At 52.8% G+C, this 16,033-nt stretch overlaps 1 protein-coding gene across 6 annotated transcripts in view; it reads left to right on the forward strand.

Moving 5' to 3' along the window:
- Window positions 1-16,033, forward strand: part of PEPD (peptidase D) — a 144,960-nt gene that overhangs the window by 3,691 nt on the left and 125,236 nt on the right. For 3 of the 6 annotated variants that reach the window (XM_010596099.2, XM_064274085.1, XM_064274083.1), the window contains exons 2-3: window positions 7,281-7,464; window positions 9,485-9,612. In XM_010596099.2, the coding sequence (XP_010594401.1) occupies window positions 7,281-7,464; window positions 9,485-9,612 (312 nt within the window). Of the gene's footprint in view, window positions 1-7,280; window positions 7,465-7,556; window positions 8,343-8,413; window positions 9,173-9,484; window positions 9,613-16,033 lie in introns of those variants that run through there. The other 3 variants (XM_064274086.1, XM_064274087.1, XM_064274088.1) reach the window with 3 other exon arrangements.

Consider the following 16,033-nt stretch of genomic DNA (forward strand, 5'->3'; position numbering starts at 1 on the left):
GAGGGAGGCTGAGTGGGGGATCTCACCAGCTGCTCAAGGCCCTCTACAGCCAGGGTGCTTGGGCTGGCCCTGCTGACTGGTGCCTGGTGTAAGGTGATATAAAAACACCATGGGGACAGTGTCTGACCTCCTCCAACCCCACAAGGGAGAAGGAGAACTAAGATCAACAGCACAAGGCCGACTCCCATGAGGCGGAGGCCAGACAAGCCTCCCCTTTCCACCATCTTCACTAATTCTGACACCAACCATCCCTTGCACAGTACTTCCCACTTCTCTGCTGGGTTTGATAATTCATTGCTGTGGCTTTATAGAGCTCACAGGCCACGTTCACGATTATAGGGTTTATTAAGGAAGTAACAGGTTACAATTCAGGCTCCAGGAACACTCAGCATACAGTTCTTCCATCAGGACAGCTTCTTCTTGGCTGTGGACACGCCTCTCCCGGGCCCTAGGCCTCTGCCCAAAGGCACTCAGCTTCATCTCTCCATGGACTGGGAAGCCCAACGCACCCTCTCCTGTGCCGGGTCTCTGCTGCTGATCTCCCCTTCTTTGGTGGTGGGCTTCTCCTCTCTGCTCTGGAATTGGCTCTCTTTTAAGGCAAAACTGACCATTCCCCTCTGTGGGCCACAATTATTTGCACAGCCCCATCCAGTCACTGGGGTGGGAGCCACAAGACCATGGTTTAGAAAGGCTACATGCAAAAGTAATTAATCACACTGCAGGTGAGAAAACAGCCTGTCCCTGGCTGACCTCTTGCCAGAAGCTTAGCAGCGCAGCCACATCCAGGAGAGGCTTCTAATTCTAGTGTAGGATCTTGCTCTTGTCTGTGCTAGGGACCCCAGTGGCATCTGGTAAAATCTATGGACACTTCTCAGCATAGTGTTTTTAAATGCATGAAATAAAACACAGTGGATTACAAGGAAAACCAATTATATTGAAATACAGTTAACACAATGTTAAACAAGTTTGCGATATGGTAATATATACCCCTTTATTATCCTATTAAATAATAAAAATCTAGCAGCAGGTCTAATAACCACCTTAATTTTGAAGTAGTGACAAACGTAACTGATAGTTTGAGATATTGCAACAATAATGTGATATGAAAATATCTGTGGTTGCTCTTGGTGACAGATTCCCATGTGCTGCGGATGCTGCCCTGTTCCTTATTTACATTCTAATTGGAAGGAAACGTAAATTTGAATTAGAGGTTAGAGAAAATTGAGGTATGATTTGTTTCCACCCAGGTTCATGGAGCCCCTGATTTCTCTGCATGGATCCCCAGGGTCCTGTGAGCCTTGAGTAAGAACCTTGGAGGTGGCCTTTGAGGGGGAGAGGAGAAGGTGGTTCAGTGCTGAGGTGGGGTCACAGGGCTGAGTGGTGACAGGGATGAATAGCAGGAGCAGCGGATCACACGCTCCCTGGGGACCTGGCCCCACTCCTGGTCATCTGGTCTCGCCCAGGACTGATTACTGTCTTCTAGCCCTTGTGGCAAAGTGGTTAAGAGCTCAGCTGCTAACCAAAAGGTCGGCAGTTTGAATCCACCAGCCGCTTCTTGGAAACCCTAGGGGGCAGTTCTCCTCTGTCCTGTAGGGTCCCTATGAGTCAGAATGGACTCGATGGCAATGGGTTTGGTTTTTGGTGGTTGGATGCGGGGGAGTGCTAGATGGGGTCTTGCTCTGTGGGCCTGTTGGCCACGTGGTGCCTGCTGGTCTGCTGGCCTCTGCTGCTTGTCCTCGAAGCAGAGAGGTAATGGAGCATGGCGTGGGCTTTTGGCCACTTGCAATCAAGCACGCCTTATGTATGCTGGGACTTGGGGATGACATGGCTTTTGGCTTTTAACTTTCGGGAGCCAGTTAACAAACGCTCAGGCAGAATCCAGCTGGAGATGTTTTATTGCTGCTGCTTTTGCTGAATTTGCAGGGAGAAGTCATGGCTTTGGCTTTGGGCCTGACAGTCTCTCTAGGGGTTTGGTTTATGCTCTGAGAAATCAAAGGGCGTGTCTCTATAAACTGTGATTCTGGGGGTGGCAGCATGTCACTCCACCTGGTGGCTCAGCCATGCCTAGAGCCCAGGATGGGAGTGGGCCTGGGGTGCCCTGTCCTGACTGTGCCCTGTGGAAGGACAAGCATCGTTGTAGATTCCCCTCACAGCTGCAGCTGACTGGTCGAGCAGGGGCACCTTCTCAGGTTTCTTGTCTTGACCTGGGCAGTCTAGGTGCCCTGAGGGAGTTAGGCCTCTCGGAAGCCTTGTGGACAAGAGGAGTTGCAGCCTTCTGAGAGCCGTCCAGTTGAGGGTGCAGTGCCAGGCAGGTGGGTTGGGCACCTGGTGTGTTTAAGGGAGGAATCCAGGGCAGAGGGAGAGTGAGTAGTGGGAGATGGGGGGCAGGGCTAGGCTCTGCGGGCCGGGTGGGCCAAGGTGGTTGGGTGACAGGCACAGGTGGACCTGGGGTACCTTTGGCTGAGGCCTCCTGCAGCAGTGGCCTCAGTGTGGTTCCCTCTGTGCTCTTGGGGAGTCTGCAGAGATGTGTTTCTTCCCTGTGCTGCCCTTCCTCCTCCCCCTCCCCTGTGGGCTTTACTGAGGGAGGGCAAGGGACGTGGAGGGCTGAGGGGATCCCATGCATGGGTGCTGGCGGCTGCACTTTCAGTTCCTGACTGTGGAGCCAGCTGGGGCGCAGACATGTGTATACGCTGTCATTGTGTCCCTTCTGCCCTTTCATCTCAAGAGGCCCCTCTCCCAACCCTTAGTGGCTGATGGCGGTAGAAAAGCAGCCCAGCTTAGAGGAAGCCCTGGCTGCCCATGTCTACCAGGACGGTGCTGGGGCACATGCCTGGGAGGCCGGCCTGAGGCCCCAGGGCCGGCTGTGGCACTCAGGCTGCCCTGGCACCTCCTGATTAGCACGGCTGTGTGTGACCCCTGTGCAAACTGTGGCATTGGCTCATTCAGCAAGTATTTACTGAGTAGCCGCTGTGTGCCAAGCAGGCTCTAGGCACTGGGATGCAGCAGTGACCAGAGCAGACATGGATCTCTACCTTCATGGAGTTTGCATTCTGATGGGCAGAGACAGACAACCAGTGAATACCCATAAGCCCACGCTTCACTTCTGTTTAAAGGTGACCTGTGTTGGTTCGGTCAGGGAGCTGGTGAAGCATAGTTCACTCAGAGGGCTGAGTGCCGAGAGCTCAGCGCAGGACGCTTATGGAGCTGGGGGCAGGTGAAGGGAACCAGGAGAGAGGAGCAGGGACGCTGGTCAGGAACCAGTCAAAGCTGTGCCGTTGGAAAGGGCAGCCTTGCCCGAGGGATTGCCCTGAGTGGAGCGCCCGGGCCATGGCATGGCTCATCAGGGAGGGGCTCGGGGAATACAGCTTCTGCCCATCCTCTCACCTTGCCGCTGCCCTGCTTCCATCGGCCGAGCCCACCTGGAGGCCAGAGCCTAGAGAGCCTACTGATGATGTCCACGTGGTGGCCTCCGGGGCCCAGCACAGGGTACAGAATGGACCCAGAGGGCAGTGGAGGAGGAAGCCCCACCCTAGTGCTGAGGGGAAAAATAAACCAGGCAGTGGGGGGTGGGGAGGGCTTAAATAGCAAAGCCAGGGAAAACTACGCCATAGGGTGTAGAGAGGGCGTCACCTGCTCATGTGTCTCAGGGTCCACGAATTCACCCCCATCCGTCTACCGTGAGGGTCCCAGGCAGAAGGCGCCCGAGGCCTCTTTGTGGCTGCCGTGCTGAGAGGGAAGGTTCCGCCAGCCCCCTCACTGCAGTCACCAGGCAGTGGCCTCTCCCCTCTTGCCTTGTGATGGCAGCAGCTCTGGGCTGTCCTGCCTGCCTCCATTAATTTGTTCCTTTTAGAGGTACTGAGCATCTGCCTTGTCCCAAGCACTGTTTTAGGTGCCAGGAACAAGAGGAAGTCCGTGCCCTCACAGAGCTGATGTTTTAGCTGGAGAGACAACAAGCAAAAGAATATATAATGTTAAGTAGTGATGAGTGTTAAGTAGGGGTGAGCGTAGGATAGGGGTGAGTGTGGAGTAGGGTGAGCCTGGGGTAGGGGTGAGCCCGGGGTAGGGGTGAGGGTGGGGCAGGGGTGAGTGCGGGGTAGGGGTGAGCTCAGGATGGGGTGAGGGTGGGGCAGGGGTGAGCCTGGGGTAGTGGTGAGCTCAGGGTGGGGTGAGGGTGGGGCAGGGGTGAGCCCGAGGTAGGGGTGAGCACTGGGTTAGGGGTGAGCGCCGGGTAGGGGTGAGTGTGGGATAGGGGTGAGTGTACTAAAGAGAAAGGAATCAGAGTAAGGGAATAAGGTGTGGCTGGGGTGGTTTAGATGGATGGTGAGGAAAAGCTTCCCCAAAGAGAGTGAACCTTGAGGGCGTCGAGGAGAACATTCCTGGCAGGGAGAGCAGTAGCTTGGTTCTCGGGTGGAAAGTTCTTGGTGTTCAGGAGACCTCAAGAACGTCTGCGCGGCTGGAGCGAGGGGGCAAGGGGGTAAGTGGGCTGGGCCAGACCCCTCAGTGCCTTGTAGCCTGGGGGATACGTTGTTCTCAGTGCAATAGGGAGGGAGTGAGGGGTTTGAGCAGGGCAGTGCCTGGTCTGATTAAAGGATAACTCTGGCAGTGGGTGGAGTCTAGGCTGTGGGGGAAGCTGGGCCAGTTGAGAGATCCCTGTGGATGTCCAGGCAGGAGACGGGATGAACCACACCAGGAGGTGGTCATGGGAATGGGAAGAAGCTGCCATGTTCTGGGTGTATATTAAAGTTAGAGCCAGCAGGAATTGCTGACGGATTGGAGGTGGAATGGACTGAGAGCAGCCAAGGATGACCTCATGGCTTTGTCCTGAGCAACTTCAAGGGCACAGGTTCCTTAGCCCGAGGTGAGGTGGGGAACACTGGGGAAGGAGCGCACTCAGTGGGAGGAGGGAGGCAGGGTCTAGGGCTGTGTTGTGCCTGTTTGGTTTGAGCTGACTGACATCTGAGAGATGTCACGTGGATGGGCTACCATGGGCCTGAGGTGCAGAGAGTACAGTAAGGGGGAGGGCTGGGGTAGGGTCAGCTGTGCTAGGGCAGGGAGTGTGGTAAGGGAAGAGGTCCCAGGGCTGAGGTGAGGTGGAAGAGAGACTGAGGGTGGAGGCAACCTGCAGGGGCTAGTGCTCAGTGGGGTTGCCACACAGACAGTGGCCCCAGGATCACAGGCATGGAGAGGCCAAGAGGACTGGGACCTCATCAGTGGATTCAGCAGCGTGGGGGTCACTGTGGGCTGACTGGCTGCAGTGTGGCTGTGGCTGGGGCCTAACTGGGGTGGATTGAGGGAGGACCTTGGGATGGTGGGCTTGGATGACTCTTTACAGGATGTTTGCTGAGAAGGGGAGAGAGAAAAGGAGGAGGATAGAGGTCAAGGAAGGAGCCCTATTGGCACAGTGATTAAAGCAATGGACTGCTAACTGAAAGGTTGATGGTCCGAAACCACCAGCGGCTCTGTGGGAGAAAACTGTGACAGTCTGCTACCGTAGAGATTTACAGCCTTGGAAACTCCATGGGGTCACTGTTGACTCAAAGGCAGTGGGTTTGGTTTGTGGGGGCTGTCAAGGGAAGTTCTTTTTTAAGCTTGTGGCATTACTGTATGCCTGGATGCTGAGAGCAGCCCTGGTGGCACCGCAGTGGTTAAGAGCTTGGCTGCTAACCAAAAGGTTGGCAGTTCGAATCTACCAGCTGCTCCTTGGAAACCCTATGGGACAGTTCTAAGCTGCCCTAGAGGGTTGCTGTGAGTTGGAATCAACTCGATGGCAATGGGTTTGGTTATGGGTTGGATGCTGAGAAGGATCCCATAGAGGGGAAAATGGATGCAGCAGCACAGAGTGGAGGAGAAAGCCTCAGCAAGGAGCAGCTGAGACGGGAGGGTCCAGAGGCAGGGAGGATAAGCTTGTCCCTTCAAGTGCACCTGTTTCCTCAGTGGAAAGGGAAGCAAGCAGGGTGGGGATTAGAGACATCTCCCGCTCTGCCAGGCCTGGCTCTGCTCAGCAGCTCCATCCCTTTTGGGGGTCCTCAGCTCTCCTGAGTGTGTGCATACCTGGGGCTGCTGCTCACCAAGTCTGTCCTGCTGTGGCCCTACCCCCGCCCCCGCCCCCCCGCCCCGCCACTCAGCTCGTCCTTGCTGGGCCTGGTGTTGGGTGCCCCGTGTGTGTTGTTATGGATTGAATTGTGTCCCCCCAAAATATGTATCAACTTGTCTAGCTCATGATCCCCAGTATTGTGTGATTGTCCACCATTTTGTGATCTGACGTGATTATCCTATTGTAAATCCTAACCTCTGTGATGTTAATGAGGCAGGATTAGAGGCACAAATGAACCTACAAGATTAGGTTGTATCTTGAGTATCTTTTGAGTTATGAAAGAGAGAGGAGCAGAGAGGAGAGGGACCTACTACCACCCAGAAAGTAGTGCCAGGAGAATAGTGCGTCCTTTGGACCTGGGGACCTGTGCTGAGATACCTCTAGATCAGGGAAGATTGACGACAAGGACCTTCCTCCAGAGCTGACAGAGAAAGCCTTCTCCAGGAGCTGGCGCCCTGGATTCGAACTTGTGGTCTACTAGACTGTGAGAGAATAAACTTGTTTGTTGAAGCCATGGAAACCCTGCTGCCGTAGTGGTTAAGTGCTACGGCTATTAACCAAGAGGTTAGCAGTTCAAATCTGTCAGGCGCTCCTTGGAAACTCTATGGGGCAGTTCTGCTCTGTCCTATAGGGTCGCTATGAGTCGGAATCGACGATGGCGATGGGTGGGTTTTTGGTTGAAGACATCAACAAATACTTGTGGTATTTCTGTTACAGCAGCACTAGATAACTAAGACGTGTGTTGAGGAAGGTCAAGGGGTTTGTGGTTTGCAGAGACGGTGGCAGCCAGCACGCAGGTCGAGGGATTCAGTATCGTCTGGGCCGGATTGGAAGTTCCCTGAGGGTGGGAGTTGAGTGTGTGCGTCTCTTGAAAGCGTGACAGGCTTTACCTCCACGGACCTCACCTGCCCACTTGGGTTAACCACACCCAGCTGTCCCTCATCCACACCTGTGGGTAACATGCTCAGGAGCCGCAGGAGAGGGTGTGGTTGACCCCCTGTGGTCCTTAGGTAGCCCAGTGATGGGCCGTTTCTGGGTCACAAGCGGGTTGAGCTCAGGCTGCTCGCCATGTGCCCGTGGGGGTCCCATGGCAGCCTTGTCCCTCCCATTATCTCAGCCATGGGTGATGGGCAGTGCTTCATGCTGACCAAAAGCCAAGTGGCCGTGTGTCCTCCTGTCTTTGCAGACCTTCATTTTGGCTGGGGAACGAAACCCTGAAGGTGCCACTGGCACTCTTTGGCCTGAACCGGCGGCGCCTGTGTGAGCGTCTTCGAAAGAATTCAGCCGTGCAGGCCGGCTCTGTGGTGCTGCTGCAGGGCGGAGAGCAGACGCAGCGCTACTGCACCGACACCGGGGTCCTCTTCCGCCAGGTGAGCCTGTCCTGGCGGTCTCCCCATCTCTGAGCGTGCATGGGCCTCCTGTGGCCCTGACTGCCTGCCTCCGGCATTGGGCCTGGTGGAGTCCATATGCCAGGCAGGGGTGATATGGGGGAGGGACAGCTGTCAGCAGCCAGCCTCAGCTCTCTCAGTTCAGAGCTCAGAAAGATATTTCTGGGGAGCAAGCAGGCAGGGCTCCATGGAGGAGACAGCATCTGGTGTGGGCCTTGAAGGTGAATTCTGACAGGTGGGAGGAGGGCAAGCAGAGAGAGTGGTGGGCAACTGTCCACGGCTGGGGAGCGGCAGATGTGCAGATGGGGAGGCTGAGACCCTGGGCCTGGTTTTGCCTTCAGGAAGAAGGTGAGGCTGCAGAGGTCTTTTAGCGGGGATGTGACCATGGCAGTGTGTCTGGGCACTAAGCAGGAGTCAGAGGCCCGGACTTTCATCCCGATTTGGCCAGCACTGACCCTGTGACCACCTGGGAAATGGTCCCGGGACTCCCTGAGGCTCTGGAACCTGGAGGGTGGTGGGTGGCCCAGTTTCAGGAAGCCAGCATAGATACGGCATCCTTGGCTGAGAATCCCTGGCAGTGCCTGGTCCCCAGAAACTAGGAGCAGGGACAGCCAACCAAGGGGCTCACACAGGAAGCAAGGGAGGTTTTGAGCCAGGCCTGCTCTTGTCTATCCCTAACACTGTGCCCACTTTGCAGATGAGGAAACCAAGGCTCGGAGGATGAAGCTGGCATTAGAACCCTGTTTTCTGACCCCAAGTCAGTGCTGTTTTCTCCTCCCTCCCACATGCAGAGCTGGGCCTGGCCACACTGGAAATGCTAGGCCTGGAGGTGGGCAGTGCCCAGTGGACATGCTGTCCAGGTTAGAAGGAGACAGGGCGTGCGAAGAGAGCCGAGTGGTGAGAGGAGGTGGCAGAGGTGGCCTCCCCCACCTGACTGTGTCCACACAGAGACCTAGTGCCGGAAGTGACTGCTATGTGTTTGACTGAAAGCACCTCCTGGCCAAAGGGCCCTGTCCCTCTGCTACCTTGTTCATGTAGCTACAAGCCTAGTGATTGCGAGCCTGCCACCCCCTGGCTGCCAGGGACATGGAGGTTTAAAAAAAAACCCTTTGCCACTGAGACTATTCTGACTCCTGGCAACCCTGTAGGACAGAGTAGAACTGCCCCATAGGGTTTCCAAGGCTGTAATCTTTACGGAAGCAGACTGCCACATCTTTCTCCCCGGAGTGGCTAGTGGGTTCGAATGACTGACCTTTCCATTAGCAGCTGAGTGCTTAACCACTGCGCCACCAGGGTTCCTTTATGGAGGTTGAAGTAAGTTTGTTTTTGAATAGTCGGTGTCTCCTGAGGTTTACATATCCTGTGGTTAAAAAACCATTTTCCTAAAGTCAGCTGTTGGCTCCTTTACTGATGTTATAGGAGGGTAATTTTAGGAGAGATCCTTCTCCACTTCCTACCTTTATGAAGCTGTTTTAGCTCAGTGTTTATTGCTAAACACGAACGTCATCAGCTGCCTCGGGGGCGGGAGAAGGAAGTAAGGAGTCCTAAAAGGAGGAATTGATTTAGTGCAGATGTCTGAGTCAGGGAGGTGCCTTGCCTGCCTGTGGGCAGCAGGAGAGGCAGAGGGGCACAGGCGGGACTGAGCCAGACCCATGACGTGTCCTGGGGCCCTCGTGTCCTGGGCCACTGGGTATGGGGGCTGCAGTGAGCACGGGAGTGAGGCTGGGCTTGTACATGAAACCCACATCATCAGATAAGACTCCAAGCAGGGGTGGAGGTGACACAGGCTGCCCCCTGCTGATTCATGGAGGGACAAGAGGGACACCTGTCAGTGAAGCGAGGAACAGAGTGCTGAGGTGGGAGGACTGGGTGAGGCTGGGGGGCAGTTCCCAAGAGGAGCGGGCTCTGTGGGGTGCAGGTAGGAAGATGCTCCATGCAGTGCCCCACCCCCCTCCTGTGCCCCATGTCTGTCCCGCTGACTGGGATCTTGTTCTTGCCCCAGGAGTCCTTCTTTCACTGGGCATTTGGTGTCACCGAGCCAGACTGCTACGGCATGATTGACGTCGACACCGGGAAGTCAACCGTGTTTGTGCCCAGGCTTCCTGCCAGCCATGCCACCTGGATGGGAAAGTAAGAGCACTCCCTGGGGTTACTGTGCCGGCTGGGGGGTGCCGTGGGTGGGGGCCAGGGCTGGGCCTGTTGGTGGGAAGGAGGGAAAGAGGAAGAAGAGGGTTAGTGGCCAGGCCCATCCACAGGCATGCTCTGTACTTGCTCCTGGTACCTGTGATTGGGAAGGGGCTCCAGAGCCAGAGATACGGACTAGTGGTCAGTGTTTGTCTGGTCTACGGTTGGTTAATCTTGAAATTCCAATTTCTAGCTTTGCTAAAACACCCGAGGCTTTGGCCCCCGTGGCTGTCACTGCCTGGCATGGATGGCGGAGGTGTGGGCTGCGTGTGTGGGTATGGTGGGCTGTTGAGGGTCAGCGCCCTCCTGTGAGGCCATCACCAATGTGCAGGGAGTGTTACTTGATGCCAACTGTGTGTCTGCCTCTGGGCTGGGCTGCACAGGGCCACAGATGTGGGCCCTGCCCTCAGGCTTCTCATCTGTAAAATGGGTAGGGGCTCAGGACTGTGCTGCGGGAGAAGTGTCAGACTGGAGGCCTAGGTGATGCTGAGACCACCTCACCTATCCCCCCACCAGCATCCATTCCGCCTGTCAGCTCCAGGGCTCTCTGTTATGTCTAGCCCTCCTGGAAGCCATTCCTGCCTGCTCAGCGCGCTGAGTCAGTGATCAGAGGATCCTGCTAAATGCTCGCTGCCATTCAGCAAGTCGTTTCTGTCTGGAAAGTGATTATTCTGAGCTAATGTATAAATTGCAGCCTTCACTGCCTAGTGTGGCAGAGTACTCATTACCGGGTGGGCTGGCAAGTCTGGCTGGTTTGAATGACAGGCTCCTGGCTGTTGTAGAGACCCTGCTTTGCCATTTCCTCTGCTTTATGCTCCCCCCCCGCCCCGCATGGCCCTTCAGTATAAACTTGTAGCCGCCTTTTTTTTTTTTTCAGATTTATTTTGTTGTTGTTGCTGAGACTATACACAGCAAAACATGTGCCAATTCAAACCGTTCCTAAATGTACAATTCAGTGACATTGATTATATTCTTTGAGTGGTACAACCATTCTCACTTTCCTTTTCTGAGTTGTTCCCGCTCCATTAACGTAAACTCACTGCCCCATAAGGTTCCTGTCTAATCTTTTGGGTTGCTGTTATCAATTTGATCCTGTATAGATAGCTCTTAAAAGAGCATAATGCTCAAGGTAGAACATTTTTTACTAGTAAAACTAAATTATTGTTTGGTTTTAAGAAGACTTCAGGGGATATTTTTGGTTTAAGTTTTAATGATTATCTCAGGGCAATAGTTGCAGGGGTTCATCCAGGCCCCTTGGCTCTAGAAAGTCTGGAGTCCATGAGAGTTTGAAATTCTGTTCTGCATTTTCTACCCTTTGAGCAGGACTCTTCTATGGAATCTTTGATCAAAGTGTTCAGTCATGGCAGCTGGGCACCATTCAGTTCTTCTGGTCTCGTGGCAAGGGAGGCAGTTGTTCACGGAGACAATTAATCACACCATCCATAGCCTCCTCCTATACTTTACTCTCCTTCTTCCTTTGTTGCTCCAGGCAAATGGAGACCAACTGTCATGCCTTGGATGGTGGCTTGCAAGCTTTTAAGACCCTAGGCACTATACATGGAACTCGAAGGTAGAACAGAGGCACTAAACACGTTATTAGGCCACTTAAGATTTTTATTTTTTTTTTAACTGGGATGGCCTATAAAAACATGACCCTAAGCCTCCAAACTAAGGAACCAAATCCCATGAGGTGTTTGGTTGTACATAAACACCTCACCAGCTACTCTTTGTTTTTGTCATTGTTGTAAATATATCTATTACACAACTTTTGCCAGTTCAACTTTTTACAGGCGTACAACTTATTGACAGCAATTACAATAATTGGCTGTGCAACCATACCCTTAATGCGATTTTTCCATCACCATTAACCCCTCCTTTCCCCCTCTGTAAAAATGGCTTGGGGGCAGTATCCGACCTATAACTTCACAAGGGGGCAGGAGAACCAAGATCAACAGCCCAAGGCAGATTTCTGTGAGGCGGAGGTCAGTCATGCCTCCTTTCTTGGCCATCTTTACCAATTCTGACACCAACTTCCCTCCCACGGCACTCTCTACTTCTTTGTTGAGTTCGATAATTCATTGCAGTGGCCACATACAACTCAGACCATACTCACGATTATGGGGTTTATTGGGGAAGTAACAGTTACATTTCAGACTCAGGAACACTCAAGGTACAGTTCTTCCATCAGGACCGCCTCTTCCCAACCATGTTTGCAGGCATGCCTCTCCCAAAGGCACTCAGCTTTCTCTCTCCATGGGCCAGAAAGCCCACTAAGCTGTTCTCTGCTGCTGGGTCTCTTCTGGTTTTTCTTTCCTTGGTGGTCCTTGCCTCCTTCTCTCTGCTCTGGAATTGGTTCTCTTTTAAGACAAAACTGACCAGTCCCCTTAGTAGGCCACAGTTACCCTATCACACAGTCACCTGGGTGGGAGTTATAAGACCATGGCTCGAAAGACCACACAGAAAAGTAATTAATACACTGCACCATCCCTCCTACCCTTGGTGACCACTAATAAACTTTGTTCTTTATACATTGCCATCTCTTATCTTTATATATGTATGTATATATATAAACAATATTTGTACTTTTATGATGGACTTATTTCACTCAGCATAATATATTCAAGTTTTATCCATATTGTAGCATGTATTAAGACTTCATTTCTTCTACTGGCTGAGTAGTATTCCATTGTAGGTACATACCACGTTTTGTTTATCCATTGATGGGCGTTTAGGTTATTTCCACCTTTTGGCTATTGTGAATAATGCTGCAGTGAGCATTGGTGTACAAGTCTGAATCTCTGCTTTCAAGTCTTTTGGGCATATACCTAGGAGTGGAATTGCTGGGTCATATGGTAGTTCTAGTTTTAGTTTTTTGAGGAACCTTCACACTGTTTTCGACAATGGCTGTACTATTTTACATTCCCACCAGCAATGGGGATGGGTTCTAATTTCCCCATATCCTTGCCAATATTTGTTATTTTTTGGGTTCTTTTGTGTTAGCCATACTTGTGGCAGTGAAATGGTATCTCATTGTGGTTCTGATTTGCATCCCTCTGATGGCTAAAATGACATTGGGCATCTTTTCATGTGTTTGGTGGCTGTTTGATTGTCTTCTTTGGTGAAATGTATTCAAGTCCTTTGTTCATTTTATGATTGGGTTATTTGTCTTTTTGTTGTTAAGTTGTCAAAGTTTTGCATATACACCTTCTCAAGTATCTCATGATCCTACATTTCACATTTACTACAATAGTAAAGAATCTACTCCCTAGCTATTTTGCTCATTAACGAAGTATGTCTGGCAGTAACAAATGCTAAGGTGAGAGTAACGCTGGCTTTGCTAGTGAAGGTTATGTCAACTTGGCTGAGCTACGATCCTCAGTGTGTTGGCAGATGTGTAATGATGTGACTTGGCAGTTATGTGATGAAGTAATTTGGCACTTATGTAATGATGTAGTCATCTTCCATTTTGTGATCTGATGTGGTAATCCTCAATTTTTATGTAACACCCATCTCACATAACAACCTGGTCTTTGGAACCTAACCGTGTTGATAAGGAGAGAGGGTGTGTTTTGGTTATTAGATTCTTATCAGATATATGATTTCCGAAGATATTCTCCTAGTCAGTTGCTTGTCTTTTAATTTTTTTTGGTAAAGTCTTTTGATGAACAAAAGTTCATAATTTTTATGAGGTCCCATTTATTTAACTTTTGCTTTTTGTGCTTATATCCCCCTTTTTTGGCCCTGGCATGGGCCTCTTTGAGTGTCTTGGGGTGAGGGAGTTAAGGCTGAGAAGCTGGTGTTGATCCTGCTCTAGGGCCACCTGGCAGGACCCGGCCTGGCACTGGCCTTCGGCTTTACTGTGAAAACTCAGCTTTAAGCAGAATTGGCAGCAGAAGAGAAGCGGGCTGTGCTTCTTCTGGCAAGGCCCTTGAGAAGGGGGGGCAAGGGAGTAGGCATGCCTCTTTACCCCATCTTGTCCCCCTGCTCAACCCCCTCCTCCTACACATCCCCACCCAGGCCTGGGGCAGTGTAGAACTGGAGGATCCATGCTGAATGCCCCTCAGCTCCCTTTGGGAAGAGGCCCCACCCTAATCCAGGCATCCAGGAAACCTGCTCGGTACACAACAGTGATCCATTTCTGTCCATCTGGGCCTCCAGGGACTCCAGTTCTCCGCTGCCCTAGGCATGGGCGGGGATGTATAGGAGGAGGGGGAGGCCAGGCGGATGAGATGGGGGGAAAAGGCCAGGCAGACACGTGTCTACTCTTACCCTCTGACTGCTCTGTTAGAGTCATCTTGCACCTGCAGAGAAATCTGCCTCAGGCTTGGTGTGGCGTGGGGTTCTCCTCAGTCCATTCATCCCAGGCCCCTCCTCCTGCTCCATCACCAGACCTAAGCCAAAAGACCAAAAGAAAAGGGGTGCTCGTGGGAAAGGTGGCATCCACTCTCCTAGCTCTCGTGGGGTGCTCATGGGGAAAGTGGCACCCACGCCCCCACCTCTTGTGGGATGCTCCTGGGGTAGGTGGCACCCAACCCCCCATGCTCTCTTGGGGTGCTTATGGTGAAGGCAGCACTCAGCTCCCCCAGCTCTTGTGGAGTGCTCATGGGGAAGGTGGCACCCACCTCCACCTGCTCTTGCCTTTCCACTCCACCATGATCTTTATTATATTCCTGCCTGAATCCATATGACTGCCCTCGGAAGGGGTCTTACTGCCTTGCTATAAAAAGGAAACTGAGGCTCAGTGTGATGGAGTGACGGTGCAGGTCTGTGAAGTGCTCCTGCTGATCGCTCAGCGTGGTGCCTCGGCAGAGCGCAGCACTAAGTGTCAGCGTGATGTGTTACAGCCCTAGTAGCTGCGCGGCCAGCGATGGAGATTTCTCTGGTGAGGGTTTAGATTTGGTCTCAGTAAGAGGATACTCCCAGAATTCTTTCTTCACCCCAAGTGCCCACATGAGCAGAGTTGTGGCCTCAATCTTTTCTGCAAGTAGCACGTCCTAGGAGCAGCCAGGGCCAATGTGCCAGGTGGCACGTGGCTTGGTGGCACTATGGTTTTAACCTGGCTGCCCTCTCCGCTTTCCCATGACCTCCCTCCTGGATCAGAGCTTGACCCAGCCACAGCAGTTGGGCAGATGTGGGGTGGAAAGTGGCGGAGGGAGGGTCTGATCAGGGCCTCAGCAGGCCTCCATGAGGGGTGGAGGGGCTCTGAGTTTATCTCCTCTTCTGTTTACTTCCTTTTATGAAGCGCTGACTCTTGCACAAAGCCAGGAAGTGCCATCCACTCAGCAGACATCTGCGGGTTGAGGGTGTCCATCCTCCAGGCTGTGGGAGGAGGGCCTGGTCCCTGCCTTGGGGACTCAGTCCGGTGGGAAAGCCTGAGCCAGCCTCCCCGTTTCCCCACAACTGCCACCTGGGGAGCCAAATGACAGGTGACTTGAGGGTTTGAAACTCAGGCTCTGATTGGTCAAGGAACAGCTGTTAGCAGGTGGCTTTTTGGAGCCTCATCTTTGTTAATACAGGAATAATTCTGGACCTTGGCCGCAGTGGGGCTTCAGAGCGGCTGTTAGTCTGTCCCTGCTTTGCCAAGCCAGCTGGTTCTAATGCGGACATTTAGGCCTGGATGACCTTTGAGGGTACAAATGGGTCTGTGGGGTATGTCTCCACTGTTGGAAGGGGTTCCCTGTGCATGCCCACTGAGGTGGCATGGTGTGCAGGGAGGGGTCTGGCCCACAGCAGAGAGAGCCCTGTCTCCTGTGGACCTGGCTTCCCCCTCTGGCCACTCCCCCAGGGTTTCTTCCTTCCTCTGCCCTGCTGGGACCCTCTCCTAGTCCCCATGTCCCTGGCCTCTGGGGGAGACTGGGTTTGTTAGGGAGTGGCTGCTTCCAGTCACTCATTATCAGGAAGGCACAGAGAGCAAGGCTGAGGGGATTACCTGGCCTTTGCAGTCAAAACCCACCAGACTAAGCACTTGACCTTCAGCTCCTCAGCTTTGTTTTGTCTCTATCTATGGCTTTTGAAAATCCATCTGGCAGACAGTGCAACCCAAAACTGCCCAGGAAAACGGCACCCCGTCTGCAGGACCTGCTGCCTCACTTCCTGTGTCAATGGTCTGTCCTGTTGTCAGAACCGCAGACACCGGCTGAGGGGGGCCGTGGGCAGCTTGGGGCTGGGCCAGGTCCTCTTCTAGACCCCCTTTAGAACAAGATTGTGGTGCCTTCTAATTTGTTTTTATTTGGAGTCCTTACTCAGAAAAGCTAGTACCTTTTTGAAGCAGGGCTTCATTATCCCTGCTGAGTGTTCTAATTTCCTCTTCAGATATACTGAATCAGAGTCTACATTTTAACAAGATCCCCAGAGGATTCTCAAATAG

The sequence above is a fragment of the Loxodonta africana genome, chromosome 21 (assembly GCF_030014295.1).
Source record: "Loxodonta africana isolate mLoxAfr1 chromosome 21, mLoxAfr1.hap2, whole genome shotgun sequence".
NCBI lineage: Eukaryota > Metazoa > Chordata > Mammalia > Proboscidea > Elephantidae > Loxodonta > Loxodonta africana.